General features: G+C 40.1%; 1 protein-coding gene across 15 annotated transcripts in view; it reads left to right on the forward strand.

Moving 5' to 3' along the window:
* The window catches only part of LOC127363603 (peripheral-type benzodiazepine receptor-associated protein 1-like), a 63,976-nt gene extending 57,118 nt beyond the window's left edge, over nt 1–6,858 (forward strand). For 12 of the 15 annotated variants that reach the window (XM_051400291.1, XM_051400298.1, XM_051400295.1 and 9 more), the window contains 5 exons: nt 247–294; nt 1,077–1,195; nt 1,295–1,366; nt 2,465–2,584; nt 3,174–6,858. In XM_051400291.1, the coding sequence (XP_051256251.1) occupies nt 247–294; nt 1,077–1,195; nt 1,295–1,366; nt 2,465–2,584; nt 3,174–3,518 (704 nt within the window). In that variant the 3' untranslated portion in view covers nt 3,519–6,858. Of the gene's footprint in view, nt 1–246; nt 295–1,076; nt 1,196–1,294; nt 1,367–2,464; nt 2,585–2,817; nt 2,853–3,173 lie in introns of all 15 variants that reach the window. The other 3 variants (XM_051400297.1, XM_051400300.1, XM_051400301.1) reach the window with 2 other exon arrangements.
* The last annotated feature ends 8,323 nt before the right edge of the window (nt 6,859–15,181 follow it).

Raw genomic sequence — 15,181 nt, forward strand, 5'->3', positions numbered from 1 at the left:
ATAGCAGCAGAATGTGGCAGCATGTCGCTTATTGATTGAGAAAAAAGTGCCAGTATTCTGCTCCCATGTCACAAATGCATTACATGATCACCTAAAGTTCACTTGTTGAAGCATCCATCCCCTCTGATCTCCATCTTTGACTTTGTGAACTGCGGTGTGATGAGACATACTGTAACTTCAGACAGGATTATTCTCATCATTTTGTGATTGTGCTTATGCCCTTTTCCCTCGCCCTGTCTCTTCCAGTGGAGTCTGCAGCACTCTGGGAGGAGAGCGTAGACTCCTCCAGCCAAGGTTTGTAGTTAGCGCTTTGGCCCTCTGCCTCTCTGCTTGCACCCGCATGATCCGACGACCACGTCAGTGTCCACTGGGGGACAGCATGTGTTTACTTTCCATTACCTTTGACCTCTGTTTATTAATGGTTGCACACAAGAGGACTGTGTTTTAGCTGCTGATAAACCCGGGGCTCATCCTTATAAAGGACTGTTTGATTATTTGGAGGTATAGTGACGACGTTTGACCTTCTTTAAAGATCCTCAATAAAGGATGTTAAACAAAATGCACTTTCTTAGGGTTTTTAAATGATGAAAGTTAAAGGAAATAATAAAACTGGTAGCATAAAGTACCAAATCTAATATCTTGTGTTCTTACGTTCTTCATAATACCCCAGTACTAAATGTCAAGCAGTCCTTTTCTTAACTCTTTTCATTTCACAGTTCAAGTTGCATCATTTAATCATCAAATCATTTCTGTTGTCTTCATTTTTACTAACGGTTTTGCAGAGTTCAGTACAGTCTTCATTCCACAGCAAATGTTTGCTTTGATTGATGATTAAAAACAGCAGCACATCTGAATAGAAATGCTAACTGTCACTGCTAATCTCCTGTTGTTTTCATTTTTATTTTCATGTGTTGTTTGACTGCAGTGGTGTGACTTTTCCTCAGCTTAGCATGACGCTGAGTGACATGCAGACACGTTGAGCTGCATGCCGATGAGCTGATTGGAATTGCAGAGACGTGTTAGTCCTCTAATTATCAGGATGTCAGACTGTTTGTCCCTCTCTGTTTGACTGACAGATCCCAGCCAGACTGCTGCTGCTGCTCCAGCTGTGGGGAACCTGGCCCCAGGAGCTCGCAGGATGGTCGCCATCTTTGATTATGATCCACGAGAGAGCTCCCCCAACACCGACATAGAGGTCAGACCTGCACATGCGTGATATATTTTTTTGAGATAAAGTACTATATGTGTTGTAGTAGTTTTTGCTCATTATCTGACTCGTTTTTTATATATTCAGGCTGAGCTGACCTTCAGTGCAGGAGACATCATACACGTGTTTGGTGACATGGACGAAGATGGCTTCTTCTACGTAAGTGTTGGCAGAACTCTAGAATTTGAAGTGGTCAGATCTACATATGATAAGATTTTGAATGAAATAAATACAATTTTAAAAAATAAATGAAGAAAATTAGAGAGAGACTATATACAACTATATACAATATTTACAGTAGATTACACTATACGTATTAAAGTGAATAATAAATATAATATACATAATATATAAAAAATATAGATTATATATGATACCCAGATAGCAGAATTGCTTTGGCCCAAATCTGGGCCACACCCAACTCTTTCATCTGCCCCACATACCACATGGGATGATTTCACTTGGGCAGTCCGCTCCTCTTTACCACAAGCTGAGCCACAAGTATACCGTAGCAGGGCCACAGGTCAGCCAAGAACAACCAAATAAAGCAAAACTGGCCCCTTGGGCGGTTGGCATACCATGGTACCATGGTATAATATATGTGCAGTATATGTAATATACATACACTATATAGTAATAATATAATACTGTGATGTACATATAAATAACAGGAATTGAAAAGAAAGCCATATAACATATAATATAAAAATACAATGATAACAATAGTAGCCGTATAGTAGGGGTGCAGCTAACAGTTATTTTCATAATTTCATCATTAAGATAATTAGATAACTAGATTCATCGTTTGGTCTGTAAAACATCAGAAAACAGTGAAAAATGTGCATTATTATTTCTTAAAGCGCAATGTAACATCTTCAGATGTCTTGGTTTGTCAAACCACAACCCCAAAATATTCTATTTACTCTGACTAAGACCAAGAAAAGCATCAAATTCTTACATTTGAGAACCTGGAACCATCAAATATTTTTTGCATTTTGCTTGAAAAACATTTAATTGGTTGTCAAAATAGTTGTTGATTCATTTGCTGTTGATTGACTAATTGTTGCATTTCTATAATATATTATTCTTATACAGTGATATAAGTAACAAAGTTAATGTGTGACAAGGTTTTCAGAAAGTAGGCATTTCTGTTGTCTGTAACAATGAAATAAAAACCTGCAGAGCATGGATTTAGTTGAATTACAGCCTTGATGTTAGAAGCCGCCCTTATGATTTAATGTCGTATTCTTCCTCCAGGGAGACTTGAATGGACACAGGGGCTTAGTGCCCTCCAACTTCCTGCAGGCCTTACCAGAGGATGCTCCAGCAGAACTGGTCTCTGCTCAGCCTGCACCAGAACCCAAGAAAGAATCACAGGTAGCACAGCATGTCTGTCTATCCAGCATGCACCACTGTATATGGAGCTGTGGACCGCCTCATTTATGTGACATTTTCACAAAGCGGTGACATCAGTTTTTTTTTTACTGTATTTGTTCATCTCTTGCAAGTATTTCCAGAGTCTGGTTGCAGTCGTTTTTCTATTCTGTTTCTTTAATTCTGCCCTGTCACATTTTTTTTCACCCCGCTGTTTCCTGCATGGCCTTTTGCAGAAGCAGAAACGAACTGTACACTTTGAGACTTGATCGTAAGTGTTTACAGATGAGACTATAGCAGCTCAGTGATCGACACTAGTGTCCCCTGTTCACTCCCCGTTTACGTCCTCTTACCTTAGCTGTAGTTCTACACCGCTCCTTTGAGTAGGCTCCTGCACCCTCCCTTGGTTTTGGTTTATTAAAACTGATAAAAAGTTGAGATCTCAAATCCACCTTTGTGTGTGTACTGTCCTTGTGTTTCCCCCTGGTATTATAATTGTAATCATAATTAAGCTTTAGATAATGTTTGATTTGCATTAAGACTACAATATATTTGGCACGCTCGTTCTGAAAGTCTTCCTTTCTTCCTAAAGGGTACCTTGACGTCTTCTACAGCGCCACAAGATCCTGGGCCCTCAACACTAGAAGAGGCTTTGGACCCCCAAACAGAACCTCCTTTCACTGACCCAACAGAGCGCACAGACCCACAGCCCAAACCGGCAAGCCCCACTTCAAGCCACACTGCAAGCCCCACGTCAGACCTGGACCCTGCTCCAGGTCCAGCTGCAGCGGAGACCAGCTGCTCCCCTCCAGCCCCCCTCCCAGCAGCAGACAGCCCGACACAGACTGACTGCTCTGCACAAAGCAAGAAGAAAAAAGGCTTTTTCTCCAAAGGCAAGAAGCTGTTCAAAAAGCTGGGATCCAGCAAGAAAGAATGAGAGTCAGGACATCTGACTCTGAATCCTCGCGTCACATTGAAAGCACTTTTTCTATCTTCACTGTTAGTCTCAGTTGGTAGTCGGCGCTGTTAGTGGCTATCAGATCTAATAACTGATGTTTTATAAATTATACATTTGCCTTAGAGCACTGCTAGACCCGCTGTCAAATTTAGAGTACTTCAGCATACAGCTTACAGCATCACAAGAGCATGTAGAAGCGCATGTTGAAGTGTGCAAACTCACAAATATATCTCTTCCTAATTATCTAAGCATTTGCAAATGTTCAACTCGTTAGAGGCTTTAATGCTTGATATAAAACACTTAGTTCTTCCTAATGGATCAGATTTATGTAGAACAATCTGATACAGAAGGATGTTGAAAAAGCAGATCAGACTTCAGCCCAGGCACAGCTAATGAAATATTAGCTTTAATGTTCATGTACTGGTGCCACTTTATTTATTTGAAGCGAACGAACAGAAGCAGCAGTCTATCTCTTCCTCTGCGAGACTATAAAGAATGCACTATCCATCCTGAATGGATGTATTTTAAATATGTCTGCTTGTCCCTCGTGTGTTTCTCGTCTTTAAGAGTATTTATACAGTACTTTGTACAGAACATGTTATTTATTTGTATCAGACTCTTGCCCTAATCGTCACCACATTGCATGAAGTGACATCGGAGCAGGAGGGTAGTCGTAGAGAGCTGTCAGAGACGGTGATGATCCACTTTGTGTAGTTTAGATCTAATCTAATGATGGTTTTTGAGGTTTATGTAAGCTGAACATAATGTTTAATGCTGAGAATGTGAAGGTTCGTCCTTCTTTGTGTGTGTGTGAGTGAGTGTGTGTGAGTGTGTGTGTGAGTGTGTGTGTGTGAGTGTGTGTGAGTGTGTGTGTGTGTGTGTGTGTGTGTGTCTGTGTGTGGGTGTAGATGAAGCTGCCCAGTCCACTGGTGAGACTGAAAACAGATGCCTTTCTCAGACATTAACACAGGAACTCTTGATGTTGGTGACCACAGTCACAACTGGCCTAGAATGTTGCATACGACATACTTTCTGTCTGTGTGTGAGTGTGAGAGAGAGAGAGACCTGCAGCGTGTGCAAAACAATGTAGTACCTGCCGATCATTATCTAATAGGGCTGCAACTAATGATTAGTATAAAATCGTTATCAATTCATCTTTTGATTACTTTTAGAAAATATTTTCGGGGGCTTTTATGCCTTTATTTGATAGGACTGAGGAATATAGGCAGAAAAGAGGGGAGGGGGGGTGTCATGCAGCAAAGGGGCCCCTGCGGTAAGGACTCTACCAGGTGAGCTACCATGCCCCCCCTTTTTTGATTATTTATTTCTATTTATTGATTCATTGTTTGGTCTATAAAACATCAAAAAACAATGAAACATGCCCACGTTGCCCATATACGTCAAGATATTCAATTTATTATAAAGTAAGACAACAAAAATTATTTATTATTTTAAATAAATTTTTTCTTGATCAATTTATTATAAAGTAAGACAACAAAAATTATTTTAAATAAATTTTTTCTTGATCAACTAATCCCCAACCCTAACCCACAATTGAAAATAGTTGGATTGATTCATTAATCAATCGACTAATTGCAGCTCTAAAAAGTTATACATAGTCTGTAGGCCTTTGGGGTTCAGTATTGAACGTAGCATGTTGTGTGTTTTTAAATATAACACAACTAACAGTTTTCAGTTATGGCACTGGTGGTTTGTGGCACTGCTGTACTGTGATAGACTGCAATAAGTTGTTTCTGTATCTTTTCTTTTTTGCCTCCACGTTAAGAGTGTAATGAAGTTCAACATGCGGTGTGTGAATATTGGGTCAGACAGGCTAGAAACAGTGTTCTCCATCAGCCCATGCAGTGTAGTGGTGAGGAGTGGTTTAAGTTAAGTGACACAACTTTAGCAATATGGCGTGTTGTGGGCTGCAATACTAGAACAAAAAAGACAAGCATTCGGTATCTTTCAGTGGTTTGTGACAGCTTTACTGGACTGAAGATGTGTGGATGTGAATGTGTGGAGCAGGCCTTAGTATTCAGTCAGTCAGTCACAACACATGCAGTGATTGTTCCCTCCATCTGATTGGTTCTTTTATCTGTGTGACACAGGGCTGTTCGGTAACTTCTCAGGTTTTAACTTGTAGTTTCTTATTAATGCTGAGCCACCTGTGGACTCTGGCTGTCAAAAACTGCAGAATATGCCAAAATCTTAGGTGCTTTGCCTGTTACTATAGCTACGAGAGGCCAAGCATCCGGCAGCGTGGGGGGGGGGGTTACTCTAGTCTGGGTTGAAGCTTTGTTTTGAAGATCAGACCTGATTTCACTCACGTTGTTGAAGTGGTTTGAGTCACACCTGATGACACGAGTTGGAGGCAAATGTTTTTCTTCTAATGTCCTGAATGTTTTCTGTCAGTGTTACATAAAGGGAGCATGATGATGCCAAGAAAAAACGGGATTGGGGCGGATTGACAAAGACACTTTAGATGTGAAATAGCCGGGATAGAGGCAAGACTGTATGTTTTTGTTTTATTTATGTTTGTATTTTTATTTTATTTTTAATGGGGGGGGGGGTGAATGGTTAAAAAGTTGCCGAAATGTACAGCGAATATTTGTACTGATCTCGTATTTGACGGCCTTTAATGCACAAGTTAATCCTCTACCTGCTGTGTAGTGAGTAGGCGGCTCCACTGTTGACTGAATAGGACCTAGACCCATATATGTAGTGTTTTAGCTCAGTTTGATCATATTTAGCCTTACAAGAAGACCTTGTTTAGTCTTAATATGTTGTTTACAGGATGTTTATTGACTGCATGCATACCAATGTTATACCCATGTTCGGCCTTATTTATGTTACTGTCATATTTTTGTTTTTCTAGGCTGACTTGTCTACAATGTTTGAGTTGTAGATTGTCGATGCAGTGGAAGGGAAGCTGTAAGAGCTGTCTGTATATAATGAACAGTGTTGGGACTTGTGGTATATTTTCATACAGCGCGGGAAACGTATTTTTTTCTTTTTTTTTTGTCTTTCCTGACCTGCATTCATTGTTTGAAACCAGTGGAAGATTCACCTTTTTATATACTCATGTTTTTATTACCCTTTTGGAAGCTCGTCTGTAAATATTTTTGTTAATATTGTTTTTCAGATTTTCCTTTTTCTTTTTTTTTTTTTTCTTTTTTTCTTTTTTTTTGCATGTCCAGGCATTGTCGATGGAGGAACAGTAACTAAAGATGTAGTACGCAGAGGACTTGAAATTGTGATGGTTTCTTTCAATATGGATCTTTTTACAGGAATAAAGTATGTATATTTTCACAGAAAATGCTGAGTTTGTAATGCATGTGGTGTTCGTGGACAACAGGAGAGAACACAAGATACTTTCTAATCACTTTTATTGCATAGCATACACATGTACATGATCGTCTCTCTTTCTTTGAAACAAATGAGTTCTAAAATAGAGGCAAGAGTTGCGAACTTTGCTCCGCGCCACACACCGCCCATGTGAACTGACTGGTGGCGACACTCTGGGTAATGTGTGGCCCTGTGAGACAAAGCAGCTTCCTCTTTTTGTGACTTCCTGCGTGGCGGGCACCATGTCGGGCCTCTCCTCTCTCCCTGAAGCCAACAGTACACTCATCCATAAAGTAGGAAACACTACACTGTGGCGAGGAGTTTAGTAGTGCTTTCTACTTTATGGATGACTGCACTGTACATCCACCGATCCTCTTCCGTCTTCTGTCTTCTCCCACTTCTCTCTTCTTCTGCACCTGCGCTCGGGTCTGCAGCTGCACACACACACACACATCAACCCAACCCCCCCCCGCCCAGACACACACTTCTACACCAAACTGAAACCTCTCAGCTCAACGCACACGCAACACTCAAACAGCCCTCGCTTTTGTCAAACCAGAAAAAGCACACTTCCTGATTTGTGTTGAAACATTTGCATGCATAGCTTTTCAGTCGGCTCTTCCAAATCTAAGTGAGACCTATTAACATTTTTGTTAAAGACAAAGGACCCCGCCTGTATGCCTCAAAAGCTGCTCCCATCAGAACAGTTTTTGAGGCAAAAGTCAGAACTTGCCAGAAGGGCTTGCCAGAGGAAGCGCTATCTTGAGGAAGCCATTTTGGCAGGCATGAGTAAGCTTTTCTGTCTGAGCAACAGATCGCCCTGTACAATCAAAAGTCATGTAAAAAAAAAAAAAAAAAGGTTAAAAAAATAAGTGCAGACATTTGTTGTCAGATCAAAAACAAATTAGAGTGAATACAAAAAGATCCAGCAGATAAATTAAACACTTAAACATACAAATAAAGTCACAGTAGCAAAAGTGGATTGTTCAGTTTTAAGTACAATGTTTTTTCATCAAATTCCAAATGGAGTTCTGAATAGAGGTGACTTGCATCAAAGTTACATCAAACAAAAGCAGAAATAAAGAAGTAAAAGTTTTAACTCTGGCATATCGGTCATGATCTGACACAGATAAAAAGCATTCTCACCATGTCGTCTATAATAATTCTAACATTAAATAGATACCATCGTCCATCATACTTCACCTCTACCTTCATTTGTTTTCTCGGTTTTGAGTGACGATTGTCCGGCAGCCTCACAGGTGTCTTCTGTCCGTCCAAGGAGTGGATGAAGAAGAAGAAGAAGTTGTCTCCTTTTGAACCCTCCACAACCACGTGATATAACCACAGGAAGAGGTCTAACAGTCACAGGCGCTCTCTTTCTCTTCTTCCGTCTTCACTCCCTGCCTTCTGCAGACGCTTTTTTAAAAAGCTGACATTTTTCCAGACTTTATGATGACACAAACTGCGCGGGGAACAGCATTATCACAACATTGGAGCTTTCTGAGTGTTAAATACAAACATTAGAACATCCCAGATTTCCTTTTAATTATTGAATTATTATTATTATTATATTCAAATCAAATTCTTTTAAGGCTTAAAATCAAATTTTCCATATTGACTGTGTCTGTACCGGCGTGATGATGATGTCATTTCTACTCATGTAGACATACAGTTTGTCTCCAGCACATTGCAATATGCAGTTGGGTAATACGCCCGTAATGAAGTGGAGAACACTGTGAGCACATCTGCAGTGATCCCATTAAGTGAATGTGAACTATTTAGAGCGTATTGCACAATTATGTTTCACATTAACTTCATCTTATTAACAGTTTCACATGTTGTGTGTGTGTGTGTAATACGTCAAGTACACTTCCTTTGATCATCATTAAGGGCTCGGAGCATGCCTGTTCATGCCTGTTTGTGCATGAATAACTGCTCAGATGACACAGAGGAAGGTTCGGTGATGTGAGTCAAGTACCTGATGAGTAAAACAGTTCCTGTGAGGTGACTGATAATCTGACTTTCCTTTGCTAGAAATAGAAACGTCTCCCAAGTGTATTTACTGTGAGTTGAGTTCACTGTCACTGAAGTGTCGGTTTGACTGAACCGAAGCCCACCAACTCGGATAGAAGCTGCAGGATGAGAGGCTCAACAGCAGCACTGTGAACTGCAGGGAGGTGTTTTTTTCTTTTAGTTTATTCAGAATGAAACAATCTGAACTGAAATCAGTTGTGAAACACCAGAATATATCATTAAAGGATAGATTCACATTTTTTCAAGTGAATCCTCATACAGTACTCAGATGAACTGTTACTGGTGGCAGGAAGAGAGTAACGGTTTCTGATCCACAATCCACAGTCGTCACTTCAGAGTGCACTTTCTGGATTTTGTCCTCCATCCCTTGAGAGGATCTCTTTGTGAATGAATACTGGCATGTGAGAACAGTTTTCAAATGGGAACCTATCCTTCCATGTAAAAGTCAAATGCAGCCAGTTTTTTCTAACCTGCGTGTTGTTGTTAAAAAGACGACTTGTTTGCATGGTGAGCAACATGTGCGTCACTGTGATTGCCATTACCTTTCTGCTGGTTTTCAAAAGTGAAAGGCAGGTTTCAATTCCTCGTAAATGTAAATGTCCAACTTTTACTGCGTGGTTTCTTATAACGCACAGAGCGGGTCAAAAAACACTGTGGATGATGAATTAAAGTCACACTGAGGACATTTAATAATGATGCTTTAGCATGTGAGTTTTATTAAGAACGCACTGAAGTGTTTGGTAGGGTATAAATGCAGCCTTTTACAATCCTAAAAACAATTCAATAGAAAAGCAGCTTTTCTCTTTTCTGCTCCTCTGGTAGTTTAATCTAGGTCACCAAAATATCTTAAAGAAGCTCCAGTAGTGATGAACGGGCCTGCCTGTGTGCACAGTGACACAGTGAGTGGATTCATTTTCTGATTACCAACTGTAACACACAGCAGTGATAATGGAGCTGGTTTATTCAATAAGCTCCAAATAACTTTTCTGTTGCTCATATATACTCATTCAAGCAGTGACTCAGGTTTACTTTTAACCTCTTTACAACTGCATTAGGGTGTTAGAAACTCTTAAATGCGTGTGTAGTGCTGTACTACTGTATAAATGCTAAACGAGGGCGGGAGTGTTACCACAGTAAAATATGCGAAAAAGGTTTGCATTATTTTTAGTCCTCACAGCTCCATTTTATGTAAACTGGCCTGATAAGCTCTACTTAAGCAAAAGTTCAGAACATGTATTGTTCATCCCTGTATAGGGCTGTGTGTTAGCAAGAATGTGGTGATATGATATGTATTACGGTACAGGGGTTACGATTCAATATACTGCGAGACAGTAAGCAGGGTGATATTTTGTTTACAAAACTTTACTAAATGCTTTTCAGAATCGATACAACAACACAAAATAAAATGTTGCAATATGATATTTTTCTATATTTTCTTCCACCCCTATCCCTGTCACTGATATATTATGAGATATGACATTGATTACTGTTGTAGCTGGTTAAGGTTTTAGCTACTTAATGGTTCCCAAACTAGGGGTCAGTCCCCTCCAAAGGGTCACCTGATAAATCTGAGGGGTTGTGAGATGATTCATGAGAGAGGAACGAGGAAAGGTTCTGTTTTATGAGAGGTCACAAACCAAAAAAGACAATGTGTTATAAATTGTGCGGGGTCCGGATTTGTTCTCACACAGTTTCCCATTAAGGATTTGAGTGTGTATAGAAAGATGTGACGTGGTCAGGTCCTCTTTAGCTTTATTCCCATGACATATAATCCCTCTGGGAGTTAACATAGGATAAGAGCAGACGTCATCCAGACATCCATACCTTTGAGGGCAGTGGATGGGAAACAAATCCTAAATGTGTGTGTGTGTGTGTGTGTGTCACTACACAACAAAGACATTAAAGAAAAGATGACACAGTTATGGCACAAAATTCATAAAAGATTGGGAAGGTGATCGGGGATGAGGATTCTGTGTATTCATCTGTTTATTCATCTTAAAGGGTCACTGACGCTCCAATTACAAATAAAACAACCACAATGAAGACTTGCTGAAAATATCCAGCATATGGCGTCTTTAAAAGTCACACTTTTTTTTTTTTTTTTGATCCTTTAACCCTCCAATCTCCTGACCCGTGGCCTGCATTTTGTTAATCCATGCCCTCCTCAATTTACTGAGCCACTAGCCTCCACTGCAGCTTCATCTGGCAGACCACCACCAGTGTCTGTGCATGTGCCAGTGGGGAAGTGATCCTAACTCTGAACACTGCACTAAAGCTGTGGCCTTCCCCGAGCCCACGCTGCCTCTTGTGATAGACCTTATCTGGGCCGGCAGCCATTTCCCCTCCCTGCATGCGCTCTCCAAGCTCCTCCTGGGCCGCGGCCGGGTGTCGACACCACCGGCCGAGCCACCCAGGAGCTTAGATCCCTCCCAGACCCGCAAGCTCCACAGAGGCCTGAGCTGCTCTAAACCGGCTTCTACAGAGCACCAGTGGAAAGTAGATTTACTCAAGAACTTTACTTAAGTCCAGTTTTGAGGTACTTGTACTACTAGTAAATATTGAGAAATACATTTATTTGGCAGCTATAGCTAATTTTCAGATTCATTTTTTAAGTAAATAAGATGATGAGCTTCTAAAATACACATTGTTAAAGATTAATCCAGTGGTTCCAAACATTTGACTGGTTGGGGCTCATTGTCACGTCTTTGATGTCATTGAGAGACAGTTCTCCTCTAAACCTCTCACATGGTATCATTTAACCGCCTGGAGTCCAGGCTTAGTTTGGTTCACTTTGTCTTTGTTCAGCACCTTACCCCACCTGCATGTATCCTTTCTTTCAGCACAAACTCAAAGTCTGACTTCTCATTTTGTCAGTTTAACAAAGAATGAAGCTGCCAGGAACTGAAACTACAAGACAAAATGTACAGACCTTGATTGAGTGAAGCACCCAGAATATTATCATAGAACAGTTAAGGTTGTAAAAACATATTGTTACACTATTCATACACACAAACACAGCACTCAGGTGGTAGAAATAAAAACCTTAATGCAGTCTATTTACATGTAAAGTGGTTTTATTACAACTGGTTTTGGGGATTATGTATATCTGTAAATCTGAAAACTACTGATTCACAGTTTTAAAATTTAAAAAACATTTGTTACGGTCTACAGACATAAATGAGTGTGTGAAAGCCCCATATGAGTACTTTTCTCAACGTATCTCTCCATGACACATAAATAAAGTTGTGTCACATAAGTAAGTAAAACATGCTCAGTGTGTTCAGCGATGAATTAACACACTCTAATTAGAGGCTTGAAGAGGCCCGATTGTCCCCTGCGGCTGTGTGTGTGTGTGTGTGTGTGTGTGTGTGTGTGTGTGTGTGTCCTGTTTTTCTCCTCTACACACTGACACTGTGAAGCAGATCACTTTCAGTTGAAGGAATTTAAATCCTTCAATATGATGAGCTGCTCTCAGTTCTGTAGCTGTTATCTAGTCTACATAAGAGAGGAAGTTTTGTCAGCCTTATGAAACACACACACACAGCAGTTTATGTGTGTGTGTGTGGCCCTCTGTTGATAATGTCCATCCCCTTACTTCCCTATCTCCACTTTATCCCTGTCAGACAAGAGCACTTTTCTAGCCTGAGTTGAAGAATCCTCCACTTTCCTTTTTTTTAAAACAGAGGTCACTAAGCAGCAAAGGCAGTATAAACCGCAGAGTCGATACCTCGTTTTCTGATCTAATACTTTCCCTTTAGCTTAAAGCCTTGACATATCCAAATAAGGGCAAAAGCCAGAGCTGTGAGCACCAATGAGGCTGTGGCAGACGGGCCTGTGTGTCCCTGCGAGTGTGAAAATGAAGGGCGTACTTAGTGCAACACTTGATGTGTAGAGGAGAGCGGCTGGGCGGAGCTGAAAGCCTTCCTGACAACGCCTGTGGTTGTCTTGCAGCACTGGGCCCAGTTCTCGGTTTCGTTTTTAGTTCGCAGCGCTCATGAAATGACTTCACCCACATGTAGTGTGGAAGAGAACAGAGGCTCAAATCACACGGGGAGAAAAGTGATTAAAAAACTGCACTTTAGTCTGGAATTGTATGGTTTTACATGTCAGAAAAGGGGTAAAACTGATTATGTTTATATGATAATGTTGCACTTGTCTACACACATGCACACAGCTCTGCTCTCTCAGTTACAAACCCACGCGGAGGCGACTTGTGGTTTATTTCTCATTTGCTTATAAACTGTCTCTCTCTCTCCGACCACAGAAGGTAGATTCTCAGATCAGTCTCGTTCTGCTGAAGATGGAAAGAATGAGAAATACTTAACAGTATGTACATTTGAATAACAGCCATAATTCATGTGTATGTTTTTCAGTTCAGTTTTTAGGTTCTGTTCAAAACTGCAAAGACATTTCCTTGAACCAAGAGGCACACCTCACTACTTCATATGAGTTTTTCAGTGTTTCATATTGACAGCAAAACAACAAATGAAGTCCCGGAAGCTGCTCGCTCCATATCAACTGTCCAAAATAATAATAAAAGAAACAACCATAACCTTGTGGCCCGAATTATATTTTTGACATCATGTCGAAGGCCGGAGGGGGGTGGAGGGCTGGAAATGGATGAATGAAAACTATTTATTGACTTCTAATTCCACCTTTAGATTTAGATTTCCACAATAATGTAATGTTTTTGAGTTCAAATATCTTCATTTGGTGGTTTTCCAAGTAAATATTGATATATGTGACATTAAATCAGCATAAAATTCAGTATATTTTCATTACTGAGACATTTTTAATACCACCCCAAGAGATAAAAAGACAACAGTAACAAATCAGATGAATGGCGCAAGAAGTAAAACAATATGAAAAGAACAGCCAGTCAACTGATTTTAACATTAATAAAAGGCTGTGTGTGACCTCACTGTGGCAGTGGAAGGAAAACCAAAGTTCAATAAACATCACCTTTTCTTTAGCAACGGTGCCTCTGCATCTGCTTTCTTCCTGTTAAGCTTAATGAGAAAATGATCACAGTAAGGTGTGATGGATAAGTAGTCCATTTAAAGTGGGAAATTGAAATGCGCTCTCAAGGCTACCAACCAATTATTTTAGAACCTTTCTAAAGAAGTTTGATTTGATGAGCCTCAGTGATCTGTTAATACTTACTAATACTAATACTAATGATTACTTTATATATGTGCAAACTGCTGAATGAGTGTTTCCATTAAACAGTCCTCACACGCTGTTACAACCTGCTTCTAGTGGAAACCTGGCCGCCCTGTCTCTGCCTGCAAAGAGCCATGTGACAGCTCTACGTGTGCCGCTCTGTGACCTGGTTACAGTACATCTTTCACTACAGTAAATAAGAAAATACTGATTATAGCATCATTCAGAATAAATCTCCTCCTGATATATCAACATTATTTAACATAGGTGTTACTTTCAGGTTCACAGTTACAGTATGAGCAAGTATAGTTTGGTTCTTTTAGGTCATAGGCAATCTGTCCAGAACAGTAAGGTAAGAAATGTTTCTACATACATGAAACTGGGTCAGCTTTCATATCATATGACAGAAGACTTTTTTAGGCTTTTTTCACCTCATGTTATTTTACTGAATTTAAACAGAAATATTAAATTTTTATGGTGGAAAACTGTCATGGCTTTTATCTGTACGTCATAAGGTAGCCCTCTGAATGCCTTTCACATGCTGTTCTGTGCTCTGCATCTTGATTATTATGAATTTCATTTCCAGGCAGTATTAGGGAGTGTGTGTTTTTGCCCTCATTCAGTTGTGAACTGGTAGTATGTCAGAGGATCCTGAGATAAAAACCATCTGCCACACTTCACTAAACCATAACCCAGTTGGTTTTTTGTTTGCTTTTTAAAGAGCAGGTTCACTAACCGTGCCTTTGCAACAAAATATGAGCAGCAGGTTCCAGTGCAATGAAACCCTAATCAAATCTAATAAGACAAGAGCGAGAGCTTAATGTGCTCACTTACAGAGATTCACAGAGTCCTCTGTGTGCATGACCCCGATCCATCAGGTTACAGTGAAATTACACAATACCCAGACCCTCTGGCCATAAACAAATATTGTTTCTTCCTACACAGTAATATAAGCCAACAATAGAGTGTTACAGCTGAACAGTATCTGATACACACAGCAGCACAGGATGACCACCTACAAACCTGAGATCTTCTTACAGGCTATTGTATAATGAAACTGTAAACTATCAACAGAAACTATTTATGACATGCAGTAG

This window comes from Dicentrarchus labrax, unplaced genomic scaffold (genome assembly GCF_905237075.1).
Source record: "Dicentrarchus labrax unplaced genomic scaffold, dlabrax2021, whole genome shotgun sequence".
In the NCBI taxonomy this organism is placed as follows: Eukaryota; Metazoa; Chordata; class Actinopteri; family Moronidae; genus Dicentrarchus; species Dicentrarchus labrax.